Consider the following 16,229-nt stretch of genomic DNA (forward strand, 5'->3'; position numbering starts at 1 on the left):
CGCCAAAGCACCCTAAAGCAATTTTAACTGCACTAATATAATGACATATGGTAAATGGTAAATGGCCTGTATTTATATAGCGCTTTTACTAGTCCCTAAGGACCCCAAAGCGCTTTACATATCCAGTCATCTACCCATTCACACACACATTCACACACTGGTGATGGCAAGCTACATTGTAGCCACAGCCACCCTGGGGCGCACTGACAGAGGCGAGGCTGCCGGACACTGGCGCCACCGGGCCCTCTGACCACCACCAGTAGGCAACGGGTGAAGTGTCTTGCCCAAGGACACAACGACCGAGACTGTCCAAGCCGGGGTTCGAACCGGCAACCTTCCGATTACAAGGCGAACTCCTAACTCTTGAGCCACAATCGCCATATAAAAGTCCAAGTTAACAGCACAATTAAATTATTCCAGGTTAGAAACTGTTAGAACTTGTTTGACTTTCTGTTAGACAATTGGCATCTTTCTCTTAGTTGTATATTCTGGAAAATTACCCGAGATCCACAAAAGGTTTTCTTTATTTAATTTTTGGGGTGTGTACTCAACGCCCTTTACTGCATATATTGTCACCATCTCATTCTGTCCTTCTGAAGGATGGCATAGAAAGATAATTATTATATAACCTGATTAGTACTTAAGAGATACCTCTGCAACCAAGTGATCAGTTGGGGGTTTTCTATTATATTCCATTAGAGTGTAGATATTGTTAATCATCCAGTTGTTAACAAAATCAGCAAAACATACAGTTTTTGAACATGTTCATTTAGATTGGGCTGTGTGCTGATCGTGTTGAATTTTAATCTACTGACCTTTATGATTTTTTTTTTTATGATTTTTTTAAATTTATTTATTTATTTTTAATTGTGCTGTTAACTTGGACTTTTATATGTCATTATATTAGTGCAGTTAAAATTGCTTTAGGGTGCTTTGGCGTTTTATTTGCATCTGCTTGTGATGCCAAAAGACGTGTTTGTTCATTTGCTTTGGTGCTAACCTAGAAGGAGAACACATGCAAGACCAACCCGTTTACTTTCCTAAATCACCTGTAGAGTGAGGACTGTGTGGGTTTTAAGTTACCTTCTGCTTCTAGTGAATCCCAATTCACAGCTCCAGTCCTTGAGCAACTCTGAGGGTGAGGCTGTGTTTTGCAGTGCAAATATTTTGCTAGGAAGAAAACCTAATAGACGGCTCACAATGAGCAGTAGTTCAACAAATATAAGATGAGATCATTTTCTTTTCACTCTATATAAGCTGAAAGAGACAGAGTGTCAGGCTTCAGACTGCTCTGAATGCTCCGATTCAGGCTTTAACTTTACAAAGTTAAAAAGTGAGGATTTACTGACGTTTAGCAAATGCAACTTGCAATCTCACCCACCTGATGCTCGTACCTTGTGTTTTCAAGAAGCGTCCAATCAGAAGGAATTTGGCTTTTGTGTAATGTGTTCTTAAAATGAGAGGTGCTAAAATTGCTTGTTTCGTCTAGTGGGTAAACTGAGGGGCTTCACCAATGCCCAGTAAAAGATTAATGAGGATTACTTGGAGCACTTTCATACAGTATTGTGCTACTAGAACAAAATGAAAGAAGTGGAAATAAGTTTAATAGAGCGTTTGTACAAAAAACATATTTCTTCACTGTGAGCTCCAGTTTCTGTCAAATTTTGCTGTTAGGGATTCTGAGTGCCTTACAAAGAAGGAAGTCAGGATATAGCTTGTGGACATTCTTGTTATAAGAACTGTGTTCTGCCCACATTGTAAAAGTTCCTTTTTGGTGGGGGTAGTTGTTACATAATACAGTCCTCCTTATGTTCCCCACATGCACCATGAGTACACACTCACGGAGCACCCATACTGGGAACTGTAAGTAAATGTCACAGTGAAAACTTTGTGTGCTTTGGCTGTTTCAGCTGGGAAATGGGAGGCTGGTTGGACCGTAAATCGGAAGGTTACAAAGGAGGCCTTGAAAGAAGACGATAATGCTTACTGGGCGTTCTCGTAGCTCACCCCCTCGCAGCTTCTCATTTCATCAGCTGGCTTGTGGCTGTACTGTGATGCGTCTGTGATTCAAAGAATGTAGCACAATGTCATAAGCTCATACATGTGTTACCTGCTCATCTGTCCATGTGAACGCAACTTGCATAATAGAAAAAGAATGGTCTGCAAAGATGCTTTTAAGGGTTATAAGTTTACATAGTGGTGTGCTATTTTGTTTTTTTTCTTCTTTATAGAAGTTGGACTCTAGGGACTCTAGGTTGAGTGTATACAAACATTGCTACTGCCTGCGCCTGCTCACTGACTATTTGGTACAGTAATTTGGGGGGTTATGGTAAGCTATTTACACTGTCTTTAATGACTGAGTTTAAACATAAAAACAAAACTTGCTAAATCTATGCATGTAGGAAGAAGGAATATATAAGTAATAGATTTGTTTTGTAACATAAGGGATTCCATCATGAAATATGCCAACTGGAGACCTGCTCATTGCTTCCATTAACTTGTTATCTTACCCTTCACTTAATTTTTGAGTGAAAAGGCAGTTTATCTCAGCTAAGGTCCTATTGATTTCAAATGCTGGATTTTAAAACGTTGAGGTATGTAACTGAACAGGTTTCTAAAGAGGGGGAATAAATAAATAAATCACAGCAAACATGACATTTGACCTAAAAGCCAGAAAAATCTGGAGTCATCCTTTTCATGTTACAAACCAAACCCAGGCACTATTGTTCGCAGCCTTTTCTCTTGAGTTTAATCCAAACCTTTTACACAATCCATCTCTTGCTTCTGTTTTTCACAAAAACAGGACAGAGCCAGGAAGTTTAGCTCGATCATTGTTTATTTCAGTCAGTATTGAATAAAATAAATTGCTTTCTGAATTTGTTTTTAAACTGATCATTTTAAAATGCGTTTGTTTTTCACAGCCAAAATGCGCAGCTTGAATGCATGATTTTTGGAAGCTGTAGGTAATCTCACTTTGTCTCTGCTTGTCTCTACTGCAAGCCCAGAGAATAGAAGCTGAGTAACACAGTCCAAATTTGTGTTGTTGTTGTTGAACCAAGGTCTTGCCCTGCGGGCTGGTTGCTTTAGTTTTTATGTGAGGAGACAGAGCTGGACTGGCACTAAAGCACATGCCTTTGTTCCTGCCCACTGGCCATGGAGCCTGATGAGCACATAAAACTCTCTTGCTTTCTAGCCTTCTCATGTCCCAGCTGCATACCCCTCTGTATGCTAATGCTTTCTGCTGCCACTTTTTCTTTTAGCAGTCAACAACTGTGAAGTGTGCCACCAAGGCAGTGCTAGACAAAATGGTCTGATGTGGTTTATATAAAACTGCCCTGAACTTTTCTAGCCATTACCCAGAGTTGCTGCATGTTAAAACCCAAATGTCCACATCAGTTGCAATCTGCATTAAGACTTTACCCCTGTTTTTTACGTTGGTCTTGTCTTGTGTTAAAAGTTATGTGCAGCCCTTTCATTTACAGCAGTTTTGATTCTCCTTTGTTAAGATCAAGCCAACATGCCTGGAAAGAGAACCTTTTAATCAACAAGGTCTGTGAGATCTAGGTAAACCTGTCCATTAACGGTTGCCTTCACCTGATTGTTGTCTCCAAAGCTCCAGTGGTCTCTAACCTGATCTGCTTTCTGTGACATGAGTGTCTGATACTTGCTGGCTCTCTTGTGCTCCCCATGGCTTCTATGCAGGTCTCCTGAGGTGCACAAAGCCACCTGGTTGGATCTCTGTTGTCCCTGTCTGCAACCATCTGGATGAATCTATGCCCATCACCATCTCTTTATTTATTTGCTTTACACTTGAATCATTAACAAAAAAAATCACCTTTGAAATTAGACTTTTAAAAACCACCAGTCCATTTGTTTTTGATCGTTTACAGGTAGCCAGAATAATTGTAATAATGAGTTTTGCTGTTGTCAATCTGCCAACTTCACTTGTCAACTTGTCAATCAGAGCAACTTCAGACTTGGGTACTGCGTGATTTTTTTCCTGACATTTTCCAGAGCTTATGTTAAAATAGCTTTTGTCTTGATCTCTCACTTCCGTCACTTAAAAAAGATTTTAGTAATCACATTCAAAGTGTGATGTCCCTCAGTTGTATTTAAGACGCACAATACATATATGCGTAACTTTAAATTATTATTTTTTTTTAATCTCAGACCTGATGATATGAGGAGGAACGTATTTGCACAATCTTTCTTCACAAACATAATAATTTTCTGGGAAGTCGTTCAGTGAGCGCTGAATACGGGCCAACAGCCTGAGGCTTTGTCAGTGGTTTGAAAGAAAATACTACTGTTTGCTGCGATGGAGAATAGTATTCAGAGGGTGGAGATTGAAAGGTTTTAAAGGTGGAGATGTACGTCAGAAAACTAATAAAATATCACTGCATGTGTTTACTTGTATGACACAAGGGCATGGTAAAGGTTAGGGAGGGGATTCATTTCACTTGCTTTTCTTACTAGATCTCCTTTTCTTCTTGTGGTTACATTGTTTATGATTCCTGACTAATTAATGCTGCAAATAATTTACAACATTTGAAAGTATATGCTAAGTATATAATAAGTCTAAAATAATTCATAGAAGATGTGTTTTATCTTCAGTTGTGTTATGGGTCTGAGGTCATTTGTAATAGCTGTATACAGTAAATACTCCCAAGTTTGGTGTATAAATTTCCTTTGCTTTTTCTTGCCCTTTTTGAGAAAGGTACTACTTTTTTCCGCCCTGTGAAAATCTTCTGTTTCTTCTTTTCTCCCTTCCCCCTCTCACTCACTGCTCTTCACTGTTTACCTTTTAGCTGCTACTGACAGGCTCTCATGCATGAGTTTTGTGTGTGTGTGTGTGGGACCATTTCTGTCCCTTTTTCTTGTTGGTATGGTTTGGTCTTCTAATGCATGAAGCGTGTCTGTCGGCAATTCCCAGCAGGAGGCCTTTTTTCCCACAAGGCTTAGACAATTTTAAAGATAAAGAGATGTTTTGCTGGAGCTTGTACATTAAGAGAATATCATCAAATCGTCTTTACTTTACTGAATCCAAATTGATTGATAAGCTGTTATTATATTAAAAATCAACATATCACAGCATTTTTCTTTGCAAGCTCCTTTGACTACGATGATCTGGATGACTGAGAACCTTCACAGACAACATACCACAGTACTTGTCACTTTCCAGTCTTTTATTTTTCAAACCTGGCTCCCTTCTGGGTTTTTACAGGGTCCAGTTTGCAGTGAAACATCTACGACAGATGTAAATGTTTCACCACACTGCAGCACTTTGGTACACTTTGTGCCAAGTTGAATTTTTAATGGGTTTTTGTTCTCCTGCTGTGCTGGCTGATGTATCCATGCAGGCCAAGAATGCACATGTATTGTTGTATCCACAGCCACCCATGCTAACTCTCACTGGCAAAGTGGCTTTTCCTATCAAATTGGATTATATCACATGAGTGCATCTTTCAGTCCCATTGGTCTGGGTCGATGGTCCTGATGTCTCATCGGCAAGCCTCTGTGGGACGACTGCAGTAATGTACAATGTCACTGCTGCTAATGGGATCTTTTCTCTAGTAGAGATTTGTTTATTTTTGGCTATAATAGTTTTAAAGCGTGGTGTTTAACAGTAAATATGGGTGTCAGCTCAGTTTTTAATTAGTTTTCCTTGGCCTCATATAGTTCCTTAATCTTATAAAAATGAGTATAAACATATTTATGAAATGTGGAGGCTGAAGTAAGACAGACATATTTATTTATAAGCCATCATCATTCAGTGGAAATTTAAATAAAATGCCCTTACTAGGTTTAGTCCTATTTGATTATAATACAAAACTCAGTGTGGTATGTTTTTGATGTATGATACATCATATATGGAACACAGCAGGAGCAGGGCATTGGCAGCCAAAAAACACCGTTAAATCCTCCAATTTTCTCCTTGACTTTTTGGGTTAGTAGCACTCAGGACTAGCTGTTTATGTGTTTGCATTCATGCTAACCACTGCAGTTGAATTTCAGCAAAATTAAAAGGATCATTTTTATATTAATTTAGTTTTGTGTCAGACTTATAGGGAGCCAGATGGACAAAAAAGCCACATAAGACTCTGGAGCCCTGGGTTTGAAACCCCTGGGTTAGGCATTTAATCAGTAACAATTATAGTATCCAGTTCATGAATGCTAAAGTGCAAACATTTTCTGCAGGTTTTTCAGTGTGAAGTTTTAATGTTCATAGGGGAAACTGGTTGCATTTATTGATAATGATGATAATAATAATAAAAAAACAACAACAATTAATTGAATTATTTAAAAAATGAATAAAAATAACTTTATCTACAAAATCATACTAAACAATCTGGATATGTGACAAAGGGCTGCATGCATTTGTTTCCGTTTATGCAGTTTTATTTTTCTTACTAGATCGCAGAACTAAGCGAAACGTGAATGATGGTGAAAAAAAATCTGTGAATAATAAAATACAAATCTTATTTGGCTTTGTCTTTGCAAATGTGTTTAAAATTAGGTGCTCAATGGTGTTTTTGCGCAAACGGTCTTTGCCAGCGTGACTTTAAAATGTTTATCCAACTGGTGTTAAAATGGTTATTGCATTTTACTGTAGCTCTTTTATTTTGGATTCATTTTATTTGCAGCTGGATTCCAGAGTCCTGTTTTAGTCTTCCCTTTTTTTTTTTTTTTTTTTTTTTTTTTTAGTTTCAGTTTTAGATGTTTTTATGATAGGAGTGGCATTTATCAGAAGTTAAGAACCAGTTTTACAATAAAAGCAGTCATGCATGTAGAAGTGTCACTGTCAATAGGCATTTTCACCAAAGCCTGAAACTGGTTGCTTTACCAAATTAAGTAAAGACTAAAACTTAAGACTTTTTTGTCTTTTTTTTTTTTTTTCAGTTATGTTTTTTTTTTTTTTTTTTTTTTTTCCCCTCTAAAATATATTAATTTATTTGTGATTTATTCCCAGGTTTTTTTTATAAAATCAGTAGACTGCTGGCTGGTTTAGTGAATTATGCCTGTAGAAGCAGCAGTGCTGGTGACTTGGCCTACTTGGTGCACCATGGGATAGCTCCCAAATAGAGGTGTGTCTGTTCATTCAAACTACATCCTGGATAAAGGCTCCTGTGTAAATGTTGAAGGTGCGTCACAGTGCTGGTATACTCAGAGTGATCCGTATAAATCATAAAGACAAGTTTCACAAATACTTTAAAGTGGTTTGGATTATAAGCGTATGTGTCCTTTCAGGATCTAAAGTCTACTCAAGTGTGTTATTAAATTGTAATTATGTGATATTGAGAAGGAACAGGATGAGGTTTTGGCGTTATGTAACAAACTGTCACGTACACGTTAAAGTCTGACGTCTGTTTTAAGGGATGCAGAATAAAAGCTTTATCACTCTGAGCTTTAATACAGTTTAAATATTCATTTGTGTCATGCAAATTTTGGCTCAGCGTCTGTTTTCGTATCAGACAGCTTTCAAATAAATGCAGTTAATTGAATAATAAAAGTGGCACATATGATTAAAACTTAACCAGAACGTCACTGATGATGCGTTTCATCTGGTACCCGATTAATCAAAGTTCTCATTATATTAGCTATAAAATCACAGATGTCACCTTGTTGTTGACCTTGGGACACCGTTTTAAGTTAAGACACTAAGATCTGACAAGTACTCAAGGAAAGGCAGTATTTCTTGTGAAAATGGATAAGTGCCTGTAAAATGACTGATGTGGCCTTGACCTTAGAGCAGCGGTCCCCAACTTTTTTTGGCGCCACGGACCGGTTTATGACAACAATATTTTCACAGACTGGCCTTTAAGGTGTCGCAGATAAATACAACAAAATAAAACTAGTACCGGTACCGAAAAATAGATTTATTCATAACACACATGAAAAGACCGAGGAAAACAGAGTTAACGATAAAAACGATAACAAAATAACGCTGAAAACTGATTTAAAAAAACCCTGAAAACCATACATTTCACACCTGAGCCTCAACTCTCACGGGCTCAGGTACCAAACGACTCACGGACCGGTACCGGTCCGAGGCCCGGGGGTCGGGGACCGCTGCCTTAGAGCACACTTTGGGTGAGGACCCATCATGTCTTTATTGCGTGTACACTTGATTATAGTCTGACTAATATTTGATGAGGTGTAGCCATTAATAAATTTGTGAATTGTGGCTTGGTTAATGATGGACACATTGCCGAAACAAACTCATAGCCCATTGACCAGATAACCTAACTGGTGCTCTGCTCCTTCAAAACTAGCTCTAAATGGTCCATTAGACTCCATTATTTACTGTTGCAACTTCCTCAGTATTATTTTGTTCCACACATAGTTGGGTTATCATAAAGCAGTTTTACGATTTAAATTGGTTGATCCCTCGTTAGCTGTTAACAGACGCTTAACCTTCACCTTTTCTATCTATCCATTAGTTGCGTTAAAGCTTTTGTGCAATTAGTCTGGCAGGGATTTTTTTTTCCAATTTGTCCTTTAATTTAATCTTCTGTTCACTTAGTTGTTGCACAGACTTTTTTTCCTTTTACTTTCCAGCTACTGGGAAATCCTGACAGATTAGGACAGCTGCGAACTCCACTTTGATTCTAAGGAAAAGACTGAGATATTTCAACCTGTAAGCAAAAATTAGGCAAGTAAGTAAATGAAGCAACACCCTCTGAGTCAGGTGTGACTGCTTTCTGATCTGATCTGATGCTTGATAAGTACAGGCCTGTATCTTTGTGTCAGAAGGCAGGGCTAGTTATTCTTAATGGCTGAAGTATATTGCAGTGCCTCTACTCCTCCAAAACGTCAAGTCAGCACATAGCATTATAGCACTTAGGCAAATGAACCCAGTACTCAAACCCCATTACAGTAACTTGGGTCACTCCAAGCGGAGGAAGGCAGTAAGAAAAATGCAGCATTGCTAATGTTTACAGGTTAATGCGTCTGCAGCACTAGGTAGTAAACATGAGCATTTGACAAGTGTTGAATATAGAGGGGAAAAATGCATTCAGTGATAGTTATCAGTCACCTTATAGGTGACAAAATAGGGTACAAATTTTGACATGGTTTTTCATGGAAAGGTTAAATTGCATGGCAAGTTTGATGATCGCAGATGAGGAAAAAGATGAAATGATTATCAAAAGATTTAAAAAGAAAATGTAGTCTGCATAAAGACTATAAAAAGGCTGACATGAGACTGGAGATAATCAGAAAAGGGAGATTCAGTATTTTAAAAAGCAAATTAAGAATTTTGCGGTCAGCAGTGAGGAAAATTCTTTATTATCTTTGATAAAGAATTTTATCACTCTCGTTGCGTGACGAGAGTGATAAGGAACTCTCGGAGCTCTCAAGGCTGAATCATGTGAACAAGGAGCTGTGTAAACTAGTGCATGACCATGTAGTGCTTGAAAATGAAAAATCTTGAAGATCCCTGATGTACTTCACCAGCGGTCAATAAACCAGGCCAGAACACCTGCTTATACCAGCAATGTGCTGCAGCTAGACCCTGGTTAAGAACTCTCTGAGTTGGGAAGCGAGCAGTTTTCCAGTTCAGCCGCTCTGTCCTGGTGGCTACGAGGATGCATCAGTGAAGAGGATTATGGAGGATCAGCAAGCTTTAGAACAAACTGCTGTTGTCCGTTATTTCATGCTTCAATGTGGAGCAAAACTGGCGTGCACACAGACTCCAACTTGCACACGCAAACATGGTCAGTCCTCTTAAGGCCGAGCTTTAGGCACTGCCCTCTGTTTTCCTCCAAACAGTGACGGCATGTTTTTGTCTGCTTGGCAGATGCTCTGGCCTACTTTTCCAGGCAAGCCCTGGCACATCTCCACGCCCCATAATCCACCTCTGGCCACGTGGATCCTGGATTCTCTCCTCAGCTCTTTTACCTCTCCCATGTTCCTGTCTCTATTCAGTGTGAAAGTAAAACATTGTGTGTCTTTCTGTCAATTTCTGTGGCTAAGGAAAATAAATCCTCAGCAATTGGGATTTTTGAATTTCTTGTTTGTTCGTTTTTTAAAATTCTGTGTGTGGTTAGGCTGGGTTGGCTTTACAGTCAAATTTAAAGAGAAAAGTTGAACTCAAGTTGAAGCTGTTATTGACATGGTTTTCCTTCTTAACTCACTCCAGCCAGCAACTCCCCTCATATCTGGAATAATGTGAACATCACAAGACTCTCCTTTCCCTGTGGACACAGGACAGATAATGTAGTATTCACTCTGCTCTTTATTATGAATTTAAAACCATAGTAATTTGAGTAATTTAACCTTATTTGACATTTCTCCTTTTAACTTGTTGTTTGTGTCAAAATAGAAAGTTTTTCTTTAATGGATTTCTAAACTTATCACATGCTGTTGGTTATTTAAAATGAATATGTGTGTCAGGGAGAGTTTATGTAATGGAGAGCAACAAGCTGGTCAGAGATTTAGGTCAGGAAATCGAAAGACGGCAACTAATCTCCTGTGACTGACGTTGAAGGCTACATGTGCTGCAGTGTCATGTTGGGACCAAGATCAGTTTGTATGACAGGGCAGGATGATGACCTTTTGTATATGTTATTGATATTTCATTTAAAAAAAAAAAACTAATTGGTGAAAGAGGAGAAAGGTCATAGGCGTACATCAATATGTCTGAAATCTTTAAGACAGAAGGAAAACTTCCTGCGTGACAAGAGATCAGAGGGCACTTTGCATGCCGTGCAGCTGGTGATAAAATTAGACTTGTTGTCGGCAGATTAAACAGTTCTCGCTTTGTTGCCTCTGCAGTTTTGTCTCCTGTGTCAACCCAGTCAGTTAGTATAGTACAGTTGATTCGATGAGGCTGAATCGTGTCTCCCGATTCTGAATGCGCCTAAAGCCAACAGGAAATATCAGGGGATTTGTGTGCTCGGAACCAGCACAGACATGTAGCTATTGCCTCTCTGTGCATCTGGCTATAAAGTGTTATCTTCATCATTATTAGGAATATTTCTTGCTTTTAGAGACTAATATGCAAAAGGCAAAAGACTTACTGAAAATCCTAGGACTGTATGAGTTCGGTCAGGAAACAAGAAGAGAAGCAGAATGGGGAAGACTCTGCCGACTGCTGACTCATGCTCGTCCTTCTTGAGGTTAACCCACTACTGGTATGTAATAAATGCAGTGTTGCAGTGTTCTCCCCACTTCTTCACTTGTGGGTACTATGTTCCCCCTCCCACTGTTGCATACACTTTTGAATTTTAAAAAGTAGGTCACAGTATACCCCCAAAGCTGATACTCTCACATCGGCTCCTCTTTTTTGTTTTTATTTAGTTATATTTTATCTGTTTTTGTTTTTGTTTGAGGTTTTTGGGGGTTTTTTTTGTTTGTTTTTCCTCCTCTCTTCACCAGCCTTGCCTCCTTACCTTTGGAAGAAATGTCAACACTGAGGTCTTTCTGCATCATCCCCATGAATGAATGGAGCCAGGCCAACCGTGCCTCCCACTTGTTTGACATTTTGGTTTGGGTTTAAATGTCTCAGTACAAACAGCATATTTTTGTCCTCTTGAATTGCTCCGTATACAACCCCAATTCAAAAAGCAGAACACTGTAAAGCTAAAAAAGGAACGCAATCATCTGTAAATATTGTAAACCCATATTTTATTCACAATTGAACTTAGAAAACTTAGCAAATGTTTACCTGCCTTTTACACAGTGTCCCACTTTTGGGGGGGGAATTGAGGTTATTTATTAATCTTTGTATTTGAATGTTTTTCATTTGATTAGACACATTTATGACTTTGCAAGTTTCCCTTTAAACATTTTCCCAGTGAGTCACATTGGGGATGATTGTGAGATTTGCATTCATGATCAAGGAAGTTTATACAGACGTGTACTGTACTGTGAGATCTGTTTGTCACCCATCTGCATTTTACACAAGGGTGCTTATCTGAGAGATTGAATGATAGCTTTAAAAAAATGATAACAAGCAGTGTTTAGTTGATGTGTTTAGTTGATGCATCACTGAGCATGCTTTGCACAGAAGCAGCAGCTGCAAAGTCACTTCTGAAGTCACCTTTTTTACTTTTTCCATTTGACCTTATCTGAAACTTGAAAGTGAAAAAGTCTAGGTTTCATCAGGCAAAAATAAGGAAATAATCATATCAGAACTTGGCAAAGTATCCAGAGGATGTCCGATCTTTGCAAAATTTGAAATTATTCTAAGGCTTTGTGGCAGTTGTAGAACGGCTTTACGTAAGCAGATCATGCAGAGTCAAGAAATCACAGGACAAAGCTGCAGGCGTCTTATAGCTAAAGGTTTCTGACCAAAACCACACAGGATCTTGTTTTAAAAAGACAGCTCAGACTCCAAAATTATCTGGTACCTGTCACTTATTCTATTTCCTCTATAACAATAAAAGTACAGTTGGTGTGAGATGCACATTTAAAATTTATATGTTAAATTGATGGGTTTGCACTGTATTTCAGCTTCTGAATTGGTGTAATACATGCATAGAGGGAAAGTGAAAATAACATTATTACTTCATCTTACTCCTATTTTTGCTATATTGATTGTTTGTTTTCTTTCAGACTCTTAACTCAGACACAACCTCTTTTATCTTCCGTCTCATGATCGACTGCTTGTCTCTGTGTAATTCCAGGCCACGCATGCACTTTCAAGTTATAAATGATTTTTGGATAAGTCACGAAGACTAAAAAGGTGGAAGCAACCAAAAGGAAGCTGCACAGCACAGCTGTTGCATGTTGACGTGATGTGTTTTCACTGATTGTTAGCAATGCCATTATTGATTCTGCTTTACTGGTCAGATTATTTCCTTGACTCGACACACATGTGATTCAATAGATCTGCAATGCAACAGTTGATTGGTTTAGGAAAAGCTTGCACTACAAGCTTTACGACTATGTACAGGAAGAGAAATAAGGGAACAAAAACCATCACTGCAAAGAGTATGGAAGAGTTTTGCAGGCAAGGACCTGGTAAGCGATTTGAGGTGGCTGTAGCCTGAAAAGTTTAACAGAAGTCTATTATAATCCAAAATAAAATGAATTGGCATGTTGGTGTCAGGCACATGGCATGGATTTTCCTGGAATTTTTGTTTTTTCAGAAGATTTTTGAGTACATTTTGTTCCTTTTTGATATTAGGGTAAAGAGTCTGTATTTGACTGTGTGGGCATCTATGATTCATGTGTCTGTGTGTGAAACACTGGTTTAGCTTTTGAAGGCATGGAGTAGCTCTGACTTGACTAAACATGTGTTTTAATGATTTTTCTGCTCTTTAGTCAGCACGTGATTATTAGGTAACGAATCAATATTTTCATGAACGTTCATGTTTGTTTAAAATTGAAGTTAAAAGTATTTTAGGATAAAACCATTAATCATCCCTGTTGCATACATGGATGCCACGCTGACCTCAAGATATGCTAATGGTCTGTTACATAATATCGTGACGTCACTGAATGGACGAGGTCTTCCCTTTACATTCATGTGTGTTTGAGTTATAAGGGGTCACAGGAGACATTTGAAACGCAACACAAAATAGCTTAAAGCTATGGATCTAAGTTTAGTCAGGAAGATACATTAGCTTGTGCTCCATATTTACTCCTTAGTGTCTGTCTAGTGATTGGCTCTTAGGGTTCCCCCTCTGGCTTTGTGGCTCATTTTATCACCTTTGGGGGAACGCTTACACTACGAGGTGTTAACACATATACGTTCGTGCACATATTTCATCATTTCATTTTGACAGCTGTGTCAGGGTTTTTGCTGGCTTGGAGATGGCTATGCTTGTAAGCATGAACAATCCACATACAAAAGAGTCGATGAGTCTGTATGACTTTAATTTAAGAGCGATCTATAAATTTTTCTGTTTAACAAGATAAGATGTCTGTAGTACTTGAATAAATGAAATGACAATTAACAAATGTGGTTAAAATATGCTTGTGTAGCAACCGGTTTCTAAACCAATAGTAAATTTAATTCCTCTGTTTTAGAGTTTAATACTCTTTAGAATTGAGCTCTGGCACAGATATAACACTTTGCTCCTCTGCCCAATATATATACTGGGGTAAAACCATAGACTGGGCTGTGATTCATTTTGTAATAAACTGAGTCATCTTTATTAACAATGGCTTTGTTGTATTACTAAATTGATCCCCTTTTAAATTTGTTGCATTTATTTTTGTAAGGACTTGTAGATAACATGTTATTCAGTTATATGGGGGGAAAAAAAGCACTTTATCAAATCACCAAATGTTGGCATCAGCCGTGTTATACTGGGGCTTGGTGAATCCCATCAGTAGAGCCTGACTGACTATAGCATTTGTTTTTAATGATATTATTTTTATTATTATACTGATGTGATAATGATATTTGATTGTGGGTTTGTTAATTTTTTTTTTTATTGATTTATTTTGTTCACTTTTAAAGTGAGAATTCAGTCGATCACCATAAAGCATGAACAGATTTCCCTTAGATTTATGTAATTATTTACACTCTGCCCAACTCTGCTCAGATCTGCTGATTGTGTTTTTGCTGCATCAAGTGTTTGTGTACACTTGATGAATGCTGTTACTGATAAATCAGCAAAAAGCATATATCGCCTGATGATATCGGGCCTGCCACCAAAGACACTAGACCTCAGTTTCTCTAATATCTGAAAGAGAAACAATCTAATTTAACCATCCCTTTAAGCCAGCTTCTTATTGCCTGACCTTCCTAAACAGAAGGTTTGGTGAATGTCTGTGCCCGAGATGATTATATTAGAGGGGTCAAAGCTTTCAAAAGATGTTCTTCTCATGTTTTTTGTTTTGTTTTTTTTTGTTTTTTTTGGTCTTGTCTATTTAGTCTCTTCAAACATAGAATATACGGATGGCAGGGCTCTCTGAGTGACAGGACACTGACTTGCACAGATGCTTGTCTGTCAGTGATTGCGTATGTTGCTCACTGTGCATCTCCTTACTCCTGACAGCCAGGCTGACAGAGCGCTAACATGATTGTCCATGTGCTTCGCTCTCTCCTGACATTTGAGCACTCAAGGCTAACTGTTTCAGCCTGAGGATCACATGGCACTTGCGAGTAGAGTTGTGTCTTTCTGTCTGTCTGTGCAACAGTTACTGATGGGTGTTTTTTATGCTTCAGGTTTGAGCTTTGTATGCTTACTTTCATAAGTGCACATGAGCTCTAGTTTAAATGAGCAGGCAGTTTCCATATTGTGGTTTCTTACATTGGAAGCTTTGACACGGTTTGTTGATTTTTCACCGACGTGAACTAAATTATTTAATCAGTTTAAGTTTTCTGTTTTGCTTCCCAAATGTGTGAGTTCTTTCTTTAAAGCTAAAGCCATTCAGTTTAACTAAATCTATAAGCCAAATGAATGGCTCAAAGTCTGTATGCTGACTAACTTGTTCACCCTGTTATAATATCAACTAACTGACAGATGGCTTAAGTTAACTTGTTAACACAGTTGAGACCTACCTCTTGTTTCATTTTGCTTTTGCATGTCATGTGCCTGCCTGCTTCAAGTCCTCTACCATAATCCCTGTCCCCAAGAAACCTAGGATCACTGGACTAAATGACTACAGACCCGTGGCTCTGACATCTGTGGTCATGAAGTCATTTGAGCGCCTAGTTCTCTCCCATCTCAAGACCCTCACGGCCCCCCTCCTGGACCCCCTGCAGTTTGCATATAGAGCCAACAGGTCTGTAGACGACGCCATCAACATGGCCCTACACTTCATCCTGCAGCATCTGGACTCCCCAGGAACCTACGCCAGGATCCTGTTTGTGGACTTCAGCTCTGCCTTCAACACAATCCTTCCAGACCATCTCCGAGGCAAGCTTTCCCAGATGAATGTCCCTGATCCCATCTGCCGGTGGATCACCGACTTCCTGACGGACAGGAAGCAGCACGTGAGGCTGGGAAAGAATGTCTCGGACTCCCGGACCATCAGCACCGGCTCCCCTCAGGGCTGTGTTCTTTCTCCTCTGCTCTTCTCCCTGTACACCAACTGCTGCACCTCCACCCACCAGTCTGTCAAGCTAATCAAGTTCGCAGATGACACCACCGTCATTGGGCTCATCTCGGACGGGGATGAGTCTGCCTACAGGAGGGAGGTTGAACGTCTGGTGTCCTGGTGCAGCCACAACAACCTGGTGCTGAATGCCCAGAAGACAGTGGAGATTATTGTGGACTTCAGGAAGCACACAGGCCCACTCCCCCCCATCATCCTGACTGACACCCCCA

General features: G+C 39.1%; 1 protein-coding gene across 7 annotated transcripts in view; it reads left to right on the plus strand.

The window, feature by feature from the left end:
* Positions 1–16,229, plus strand: part of suco (SUN domain containing ossification factor) — a 41,504-nt gene that overhangs the window by 3,141 nt on the left and 22,134 nt on the right. For 2 of the 7 annotated variants that reach the window (XM_026160132.2, XM_080297972.1), the window contains exon 1: positions 10,960–11,135. The exons of 2 other annotated variants lie outside the window; for them this stretch is intronic. In XM_026160132.2, coding sequence (XP_026015917.2) covers positions 11,074–11,135 — 62 coding nt within the window. In that variant the 5' untranslated portion in view covers positions 10,960–11,073. Of the gene's footprint in view, positions 1–10,954; positions 11,136–16,229 lie in introns of those variants that run through there. 3 more of the 7 variants (XM_080297974.1, XM_080297970.1, XM_080297973.1) reach the window with 3 other exon arrangements.

Source organism: Astatotilapia calliptera, chromosome 23 (assembly GCF_964374335.1).
Source record: "Astatotilapia calliptera chromosome 23, fAstCal68.1, whole genome shotgun sequence".
In the NCBI taxonomy this organism is placed as follows: Eukaryota; Metazoa; Chordata; class Actinopteri; order Cichliformes; family Cichlidae; genus Astatotilapia; species Astatotilapia calliptera.